This window comes from Notothenia coriiceps, unplaced genomic scaffold (assembly GCF_000735185.1).
Source record: "Notothenia coriiceps isolate Sejong01 unplaced genomic scaffold, NC01 NC01_scaffold00035352, whole genome shotgun sequence".
Classification (NCBI taxonomy): domain Eukaryota; kingdom Metazoa; phylum Chordata; class Actinopteri; order Perciformes; family Nototheniidae; genus Notothenia; species Notothenia coriiceps.
Window position 1 is genome coordinate 126,065 of NW_011368053.1, and position 10,587 is coordinate 136,651.

Genomic DNA, 10,587 nt, shown 5'->3' on the forward strand with positions numbered 1-10,587 from the left:
ACAAAGGCAATATTGTGCCGAAAACAAGGTCACCCAGTGTAGGAGGAGTGTTTTGCTTAAAGGTGAAAGGTCAAACAACATTAGAGGAGGAGCGTTATTAAACATTGGAAACCCCTTTCACACATACAACCTCTTTCTCCCTACAGACGGCGTCTCTCTCTCACACTGGCGCACATACGCAGCCTTTCAGTGATGGAAATTCTCCAGACGTGCAGCAGCAGGGCAGCTCTCCTGGGGTTGGTAACCATAAGCACACAAACACATATTCTCCTGGATCGTGTCTTCAGAAAACTGAGATCAGTAAGCAACAGACTACAACATCATGAATATCTTTCTGAAACCACAGTCCAAAACAAACACACAGAAAGAATCCCAGCTCTCTCATCACATTTGGAAGTTTGAAAGAGTGATTTTTTTTAAGTACTTTGCAGCGGATACACATTCACTGTGTTAACTGTCTGTGCAAATAGCTTGGCTAGGGATCAATGGCAGCTTTAGAGATGCACCAGCAGTAGCAGCCAGACTGACTGACTTAGTGTTGCGCTCAACATGGCAGCAGCCATCTTGTCAGTATTTGCAGCAGCACTGAATAAAGATGAGAGATTTTCAAGCTCTTCTCTGCTCTGATCTGTTGCTGCTTTAACGTTTACTGTTGGGTTTATCCGCCTCAAATTCCAGCTCCCCTATCTCGTCTTCCTAAAGTCCATATTCTCTTCCTTCCCCACCTCTTCATTCACCCCCACCGCCTGCTTGCATCTCCTGGGTGATTTCCCAGTGGGGGTCCCTCCTTCGGCACCACACTGCAGTCATGTGAATCAGACAGCAACTGTTTGTTCATGTTAATGGCAGCCAGATGCCTGGTTCACCACCTTTTGGAGTCAATGTGCATCTCAATGATACAACAGCACAGTCCCGGAGAAAAGAAAGCAAAAAGATGAGGAGGGTGCATGCCAACAGATGTCTCATCATAGCATCTGCTGGGAAAACACAATGCGACGGCACAAAGAAAGGAAGATTACAATTTGACAATGACAAATTCATTTGAAACCTAATTGATGATCACAAACTGAATTCAATAGAGCGTGTTTCACAAGTGTGTCGTCTGGTTGTAAATCAAATGCAATGAATTTTATGGTAAACATATGTGGAATTTTGGATACTGTAATAATTGTTTGAGGTGAGGCGCAAAGTCTCAGCTGAGAGGAATACTACAATAAGTATATCTTCCATCTCTTTGTGTGTTAGGTAGCGATTTGTGTGGTACTCTGTTTACTCTCTCGTTTGTATTTCATTAACACCAAGTGATGATGCTGACCACAGTGAAGTCCACTGACCACACCATGAATGAGCCTTGACTGTATGTTATTAATTTAATGAGCTAACAGAGAGTAAAATGAGATTCCAGCCAGTCTGATCCAAGGCAGATTTACCAAGGCGGAAGAAACAAGTTGACGGAAAGAGTGCCAAAAAATGTGTGGTAATGAGAGTGAACCACAGCATTTGGCTAAGTTACATTTTCCCAGTAGGCTCCAGTAACTATTTTAAACAATATCAATGTTGGTTGATTGGGACTCAAATAACCAAATCAACCAGCCACAGAGACATTTACTGTAGAACACCCGTCCACCCATTCAGCATACAGACTTTTTACCATTCTTTCCTAACATTCAAACGCACAATTTGACTGCTTTGCAAGCAACCAGCAGGCCTTGCCTAAGGTGCTTTTCAAATTGAATTCAGCCGTTGCCTCTCTCATGCCATTAGCCTCTGACTTGGTCAGCACGTCAGGCCCTGCGGGGGGGCTCCGCAGACATGAGATAAAGCCAAAACCTTGCTCTTGCTCTATCAAATGACCAACATACACGCATAAACAAGAGACATTCTGTAATATACTGCAAGAAAATGAGGATAGGTGGAGAAAGCCAGAAGGCTAATTTGTTTTTGTCACACTTGAACTCGCCATTTGAACTTTACTGTTCAGAATACCAATACGATATCAAAAAAAGTATTGTGTCATTAACACATTGGCAAGAAGATGTTGGCCTATGGTTAGTGTTAATGTACCAAAGAAGAGGAACAGTCAGACTTATTTCTCCTTTTCATGTATGACAAACCTCTGGGACTAATTGGAGGGGACATACAATAACTACCTAGGTTGGAAAGGATAAAAAAAAAAGCATCTTAGGTCACTCAAGCAAGCCACATTGATTGATGCAATTGAAAGGAGAATCAAAATGCAGTGCACAGAGATATGTAGATTGTTTTTGTCCTTTTACACAGGTTTCAAATGATTGATGATGATAGTTTTCAGTGAGGTATGGTTTTTGGCTACTCCCTGTGGTCAGGGGAGGAGGCATGAAGGTAATGATGTTGTATAAATCACTCTGATGATGGTGTGGTTTTTATTGGAACAACACTTCATGTCAAAGTGCTCAACTGACCACATTGTAATGACCTCAGGCAGTGCTAGAGGGGTGCCAGTTGAAAAGAGCCATGACCATATGTGGGAGTGTACGTGATCCGTGTGCGTGTGGCGGTGAACAGAGGAAATAGGTCTGTCTGGTGGTAAGTGTATAAAATCATGAGCTCATACAGTATGTGTATGACCATACTTCCATTGTGTATCTGTGCTTGTGTGTCATAAAGCCAGCTTCAGGGCTCATTAGAGACTCTTTTATCAGGAAAGTTCACGTTTATGGTCGTCTTGCTGGAGCCCTCCAGGCCACTGGCAGCCTGACTCACACAAAGGTCAGCAATTATAGCTCAAATGTAACAACCTTAATAAACTGTGAGCCACCTGTCTCTAATTTTGGGAAAGAAAATAAACTGTAAAAGGATATCATTGAAACAACAACACAATATCTGGGGAGCATTTAACTCATCTAATGTGCATACCTCGTTGCATGCACTAATTGCTTTTTTACCGTTTAACGATAAAGCCTCACAGAAACAATGCAAGTGGCATTAGATAATGTTCCAATAAGAATTAAGAGGCTGGCCATTTCCTCTTCCTGCACAGAGGGTGATATAATCCTATTTTGGGATTTCCATCTCATTGCCCTACACATTTCTGCTTCTCTCGCCTCTCTCTCTGATTCTCCCCTGAGATCCTGTTCGTTGTATGAGAAGGGCTACTGCACATTGATCCCCACTATCTGTGTCGGGTCAGTGGATGCAGCCACACTCAGCACTTTCTGTCTGCCTAGAGAGCACCCGAGCTGTCACATTCTGCTTTTCCTTACTATCCCTGAACATTCCCCTCTCTAGGAGCAGTGACAGGAAATCTGTGTTGACCCCCGGGGTCACCGCCTGGGCGCTGAGTGGATGTCAGATATTTAGATAATATCTGGCATACAATCTGAGATATCCAAAGGCGCCGCTTCATTTGGCCCATGTCACATGGTTTTACACAAAAGCTCCAAAGGTGAGTTACAGTGTGTGATGCTCTCACTGGAAACATATATAAATGACATAAACTATAAACAATAACACATTGCTCAAGCACATTCTCCTCAAATCTGAAGCACAACGCTTTGACGTAAGACCTATGCTTTGCAGCGTCCTGATCTCCATTATGGTAAGGCCTATTCCCTAACAACATAACTTGTTTTGACAAAATGACAGAACGCCTTAAATGTGCTCAGTGGGTGGGGGTTCTTCCTCCTGTGAACGAATGTACTGTACGGTGGCTTCGGGCTTGCCTACATGTGCACAAATGTGACATGTTGCATTTTGTCCTCAGAGAAGAGCAGGGAAGCAGTCTGTGTGCAGTCTGAACCGAGGTCACTGCTAACACAGTCTCAGGAGGCCCATATTGCATGGATGGAAAGTCATATACTATAAATACCATCTGCATACTGTATCCAAGGAACTGTACATACAGTAGGATCCCTATCTCCAATTGCAGACTCTGTGTCTTTGTGGTTGTATTGATTTGAATACATGTGTTCACTCTTCTCTGACTGCTGGAATATATATATACTGTATATAGAAGTGAGTTTCCCTCAATATAGGACACGGTAGGCGTGTTTCCAAATTGCATTTCAAAATCCTATGAAAGTGCCGCCAAATATCTGTCCTTATAAGAAATCCTCAAAGTCTACTGTGCTATACCAACTTTAATATGATTAGCAAACTTTTATAGAAGACGTGAGTATTAATCCATTTGGTTTCATCTATTAAGGGTTTCCATTTGCATCCATTGTCTGATGTCTTTTTCCAGAGCTGAAGACAACACAACAGTGATGACAAACCTGATGCCATTCAAAGTACATTGTGAACTATTCTGCTAACACCAGATCTTTCCCTGAGAGGCTCCTCTCAAGAGCCTGTCATGCATCCTAAGCTGTTGAACTAGCGTAGCTCAGCCTAGAATGCTCTCACTGCCCAAAGTCTCCCTTCCATCCTCCTCCAGTCCTTCCTGTGCTTTCCAAAGCGTTGATCCTCTAAGCCTGCAGAGTTACAGTATCAGTCCTCGGTTACACTAAAGCCCACACTCGCACATCTAGAGCTGTGATGGAGAACCAACTCCTGCTCCAGCACTAAGCCTCCCAGTTGAAATAATCCATCCTACTTCTTTTCTACCTGCAATGCTCTGGGTTTAAAGCAAAGATGTATTCTCATCTGCATTTGCCTCAGCCTGCTAAAATGCCTGTACTGTTAAATACGTCTGGCTTTGGCCTGATCCAGCCGGTTTCACACCAGCCTGAATTTTACATCTCATCTCCAGGCTTTCCCCATCAGGACATCTGCTCTTCTTCTAGAAACTGCTTCTCCAGTCCTCCAGCAACCAACTACCTCGTGTTAGCATCACAGCCGCAGCTCTCAGGCCTTTTAGTGTTGGACAGCCCCCCGGTGCCTCTACAATACATCATCAGCAGACCCACCCAGCTCCACAACACCAGGGGATGGACTGGGCCTGCTCAGTGTACTGTAGCTCCACCGACAGGGGATAAAGGGATAAAGAGCCTCTGCTCAGGGACTGATTACTTACATCTGCCAGGCTAAATCCCAGTGCCCACACACACACACACACACACACATACACACACACACACACACACACACACACACACACACACACACACACACACACACACACACACACACACACACACACACACACACACACACACACACACACACACAAGCAGAAGAGACACACACTTGGCCTGCTGCTGGCTGCAATAAACGCACTGATGCATGTATTGTTTTCTGACACAAGCATGTGGCATGTGGGAAAGCTGTGTGCATGTGAATGTCTTTGGTCTTTATGCATGTGTAAGAAATGATTATACATCAAAAACTATTATGAACACATGTATTGTAAATTACTAATAGCACAGCCATCACTAACTTCCCATTAATGCTCCCATAAATACAGTATGTCAGAGGCTCCAAAAGCAATATAGTACTCTGTCCTTGGCAAAGGTTCTATCCACCTGGAAATACTCATGAGTGCTGTGACACTCAGAACAATTCACACTGCTTCAATTTATATGAACAAACAATAATAGTTTCTCATATCTTAAAAGATATCTACAATTGTGATTCTCCCGCCTAAGTCTCGTACTTTTGTATTATTTTCTGTAAATGTAATGAACTCTGTTGCAGTTATATATTGCCATTTGCACTCTGTGGTCCTTTGTTGACTGTAACCATGGCAGGGTGTGCCAAATGATTTCAAATAGCTTGTAAATATACTCTGGGTTGCTGGCAAGGCACTTTTTTCTCAGATTTATTTAAGACAGAGCCCACTGTGCAACATTCTTCATTAAGATCTAGTACAGTATTAACATTTGGTCCTTCTTAAGCAATTACATTTAACTACACTATACATGAATCTGCTGTTAATACTTGGGTCTTCCATCACTCTGCATGATACACTAGCTTATATAGCTATGAAGCTGTTTAAAACAGGGTTGGGTGTTTTATGTTTGAATACTGTCGCCCTGGACTGCATGTATATGAGCAGTGGCGGATGTTGATATGGGCGACATGGGCGGAGGCCCAGGGCGGCATTTTGACTGGGGACGGCACAAAAAAACGTTATAAACAACCACTATAACCGTTATCGATTTAGTCACCTTCATTTAGCAAACACCTCAAAAGGTAATTGTACTGACAAGTCCTTTGTGTAATTTTACATACTGGAGGCTTAATTAAAATCTGTCTGTAATATAGGCCAATACAGTACTGATATGTTGTAGCCCATCTTTTGTGAGATATGTGCCAAGAAAGAATTAGTGTAGGAAGTTGTGTTATTGTTCTAACAGTTCCTATTCTGAAAAGATAATAGGCCTACATTGTGCACACTGAAAGACAAAACAACGAAAGGTGCACCGCCCAGGGATCCATAGGTCTGTAAAAACAATAATGTTATAAGTGTTGACTTTATATGTTAGCATCTGTTTTTGAGGTGAAAACCATGGGTGTTTTAGTGCAGGCGCTACATTTATATTGAAATTTCAAAAAACATGATCAGAGCCTAGAGTTTCAGCTGGCCTGTTGACTAAACAAATGTCAAATACCACAGAAGATGAAGTGCCACGGCGCATTAGAGTTTAGCCTATGACCAGAAAGTCATCATATATCACTGTTATCATAAGTTTCATTGTTCGTCAGTTTTAGAAAGCGGGCATCACTATCAGACATCCCCAGGAAGTCAGGCTGGCCCACTGACCTCATGCTTCCAGCTCATCTTTCTCACCCGGGAATAGAAGGAGAAAAATCATAACTCGCATAAGAGCATATTAATCCCGTGGTCTGAGCGCATGCTGCCTGTGAGTGCTTACCTCTGTCAACAGAGATCTGTGTGCCGTTTCACACAGACACACCTGTGCACCAACACTGAGCTGCAAAAGTGCTCGACAGGAAATCAAAAAGTATTACTAGAGGGGGAATTATAGCATAAATTGTTAATGTGGTTGTATTTTATATTGTTAATTTAAGTAGAAAGTCAAAGTCATCTTATGTACTGGACAATAGTGTTATTGTTGATTTGGCCGATCCGTCAAACTACAGTATCAACGTCCCTTCATGTTGGTATGGCAACTGGTTGATTAAACAGCTTTAATACTATCTTTCTGTCTTTATTTTTATTATGTATGCATTGTAATTAAATATAAAAAAATTTAATGCAGTTTTAAGCTCCTCAACTGCATTGTGTGCCAAAAAGCAGGTGGATGACTGAAGAAAGCCAGAACTGTTGGCTGTTTTAAATAAATCAAGTGTAAACAACAATACCAACAATGTCACATCTTGCAGAGATTCAGCTATGACTAAACTTCGAGAGGACTTCAACTGCAGGGGTATGTTATTGATGTTATTGTTATCAAATAAACAGATGCTAATTTGGAGCTGGAAGGCTGTGGGATGCAGCTGCTTACAAGGGTGCAAGGAGTCAGAAGAAATCGTACATCGAATTACCGCCATCTTCTGGCACCATGAGAACCAGCCCTTCACTCGTTAACAGATTCACTGATTCGTGACTGAAAATATTTATAGCGCAAAGCCATCTTAAGTCATACACATATCTTATAAAGTGATCGTAGCTAAACCACCGAATGCAGCGTTTTTATTTAAATTGGGTGATAGCGATGAATGACATTTGTATCACACTCCGTTTCATCCTGAGATTGCAGTCATCATTAAAACGTCCATATAGGGAGAGCAAGAGAGAGTGGCTTTGGAGTGCCCGGCTGATGCAGTGCCTGGTGAAAACAGGTTACAAATAAAACGCACTGACACTCAACAGCAGAGAGACAATATGGGGGACAAGCATTAACATCGGGTAAGGGAGGTAAAGAGACAGCATTTGACTTTTGCGCATTGAAAACACGCTCACCGACAACGAGGCTGCACATATTCCAATCATAACAGAACCCAATGTTTCCCCTTGGACGCACAATGTTTGGAGTGCTGCGGGGCAATGCGCGCGCCATTCACACGGCGCACATGCACACACGCACGCGCACACACACACTCAACTGTTTTAAACACGCCTGGGTCAACCAGCAGCAGCAGCTTAGTGAAAGGGATTTACTGTGTGTGTGTTTACCTCGGTGTCATAGATTTTGGTGATGAGTGAGAACGAGTACTTCCTGGACTCCCGTATGTGCTGGATGGCCAGTTGGACCGCGGGCTCGATGCCCTGGCTGATGCCGCTCATCAGGGCCGACTCGTTCATGGGCATAAGCACCATGATGGGCAAGTTTTCCCCGTCCCTGGCGAACCAGCTGTTGTCCTGTCCGTGTTTGGTGCGGTCGTTACACACCTTGGCCAGGGCAGGGTGAAATAGCAAAACAGAGAGGAGCAGACATCCCGTCGGGAGGAACATCTCCCAGCCGCTGCAGTCCCTCCGGGCTGGAGCCATGCTACAGTGCAGGGTGACCAAGTGAGATCCCACCGTGCCCTCACTGTTTGGGCATCGCAGAGTCGGGCTAGTCCGGGATGCTCAGACGCCCGCCCGTCAAGGAAATCGTATTTCAAAACAGAGCAGACACGAAAGCCGCAGCAGCCCCTGCAGTGCCCAAACTCGTCGTATTGATTATTACTGTACTAAGAAAAATAAAACAAATGTTTCTACTCTATAACAGTGCCTCTATCAGAATATTCCAAGGGCGCAGAAATTCGCGTTGCAGTGGCAAAGCTATAGCCTCTCGGTGTCCGTCATCCAAACGATCTCCTGTCACAGCAGCCCTCTAATTCAACCCCTCTTCACCTTTAATTTGAACCACTTATCTTAGAAGAATGTCCTGCTGGATGCCCCGAAAACAAAAAGATTCCTAAGAGTAGTCAGGGATCAATCACTTTCCTTGACAGTTGTTGCGGATACAGAAATCACCTCCGAAGTAAATTCCAAGCCAAGAGATGACAACTGTGGGCATCCCTTCCAACGCAGTGCTGAATCTGACGGATTACGAGACAACGAAGCGACACGGTAAACAGACTAAAAACAAATGACGTTGAATTGTCAGAGGTCCGAGGGGGAGATGTTGAGAGATTGTGCCTTGACAGCCTGTGGGACTGGGATGCTCATCTCCGATGGTGCGTCAGAGAAGCGCTGAAGCCGCTGCTGCTCACCGCGCGCGCAAGAGGGAGCACTGAGTGTGGAGGAGGAGAGGAAACGAAGAGGGGGAGGAAGGGGAGGAGGGGGGCTATAACGGCCTGGTGGAAAGGCTGCATGGGCTTTATGCGGGGCAGACTCTTTAGCGGCTTGACGGCCAAGGGTGATTTACTGGGCTTTTATGTTGTAGGAGGCAGACGACGTGTCAGACATGCATAGAGCAGGCTAGTTACATTACATTACATTACATTGTAGTTAAATATATAGGGCTGTATACACGCATGAAGCCCTGTTATAGCACGTCATACAACAGTCACATCAAAAACACTTTGTACAGCTATATTTCTGTGGTTCATTCAAATCGCACACCCTAAGCGACGGTGAGGTATTTGCAGTCAGCTGGGCTTTGATTCCCCCTACCTGCTGTATACCTGCCGAGCTGCATCTGCGCATGATAGACAGACAGCTTGCTGTGTGAATCTCAAGCATATAGGATGAAAAGAGAATCCCCAATAGGATCAACAAAGAATATATTTTTAGTCATGAACAAAGGGATCGGGACTGTTTGCATTGATTTAGTGGTGAAATAAACAGTGACACCTGGCAGTTAACACAACGTCTCGAAATGCAGCTTGTGAGTCCCACATCTTTTCTTGAGGAGTCCCAGGAAAACTACATTTTCAGAATGAATGTGAAAATAATCAAGACATAGGAACTTGGAATAATTGGCTGTTTTTAAATAACTACCATGCCTATTGCTTTAACTTTAACTCATGTAAAATCATAAAATGTTTGGGTAACAGTGTATTCTTCTAGGCAAAGAATTCTGTCTCTGTCCATGGTGCTGAACTGCAGCCGCTCTGCAGCTCATCCTGTCTCCTGCTCCGGTTGATGTGTACATTAGCCCCTTACCTGTGCTCCCCCAAGGCAGGATATACACGTTTTAATATTCGTCTCTGTGCACAAGGATTACCTCCTCCAGCCCCGAGGTCCACAAAACAGGCAATTATTGCAATAGTTTGCTACACAATTCATGGTATTGTTAAACAGGCGTGGGAGGAGAAAATTATGCTAGAGGGTAACTGTTCTCTACATGTGGTAAAAATACATTATCAACTGAAATTGGCATACATACATACAAAACAGTTGACATACAGTTTGACCTAGGCAATTATATCAAATGCACAATAACAATCAGTGTCAAGTGGGTTTGTTTCAAATCGCCGCAAATGAAAGTATAAATCGGAGTCTAATATTTTCTTTTCCAATTCAAAATGAGGGTGAATATAGAGCCGGGCATAAAGATCACCGTGTTCTGATCATTGTGTGGATAGAGGCGTCACTCGCCCACGCCTTGGAGAGCGATTTTGTCAAAGACATGAGAAAGTTAAAGCCAAAGTGCAACACAGGTGACAGGATGCAGGTCTTCATTTTCAAATATTATATTGACAACAGTAAGATGTTTTGTATCTTCCTACAAAGGATAATGTCAGCGTATGCAGTGCTATAAAAATGCATTT

The 10,587-nt window shown here is 43.5% G+C and overlaps 1 protein-coding gene across 1 annotated transcript in view; it reads right to left on the bottom strand.

The window, feature by feature from the left end:
* Nucleotides 1–9,074, bottom strand: part of LOC104962749 (gamma-aminobutyric acid type B receptor subunit 2-like) — a 54,045-nt gene extending 44,971 nt beyond the window's left edge. Inside the window, exon 1 of the mRNA XM_010791243.1 lies at nucleotides 8,060–9,074. Within this exon, the coding sequence (XP_010789545.1) occupies nucleotides 8,060–8,374 (315 nt within the window). The 5' untranslated portion in view covers nucleotides 8,375–9,074. The remainder of the gene's footprint in view (nucleotides 1–8,059) is intronic.
* Between the last annotated feature and the right edge of the window lie 1,513 nt (nucleotides 9,075–10,587).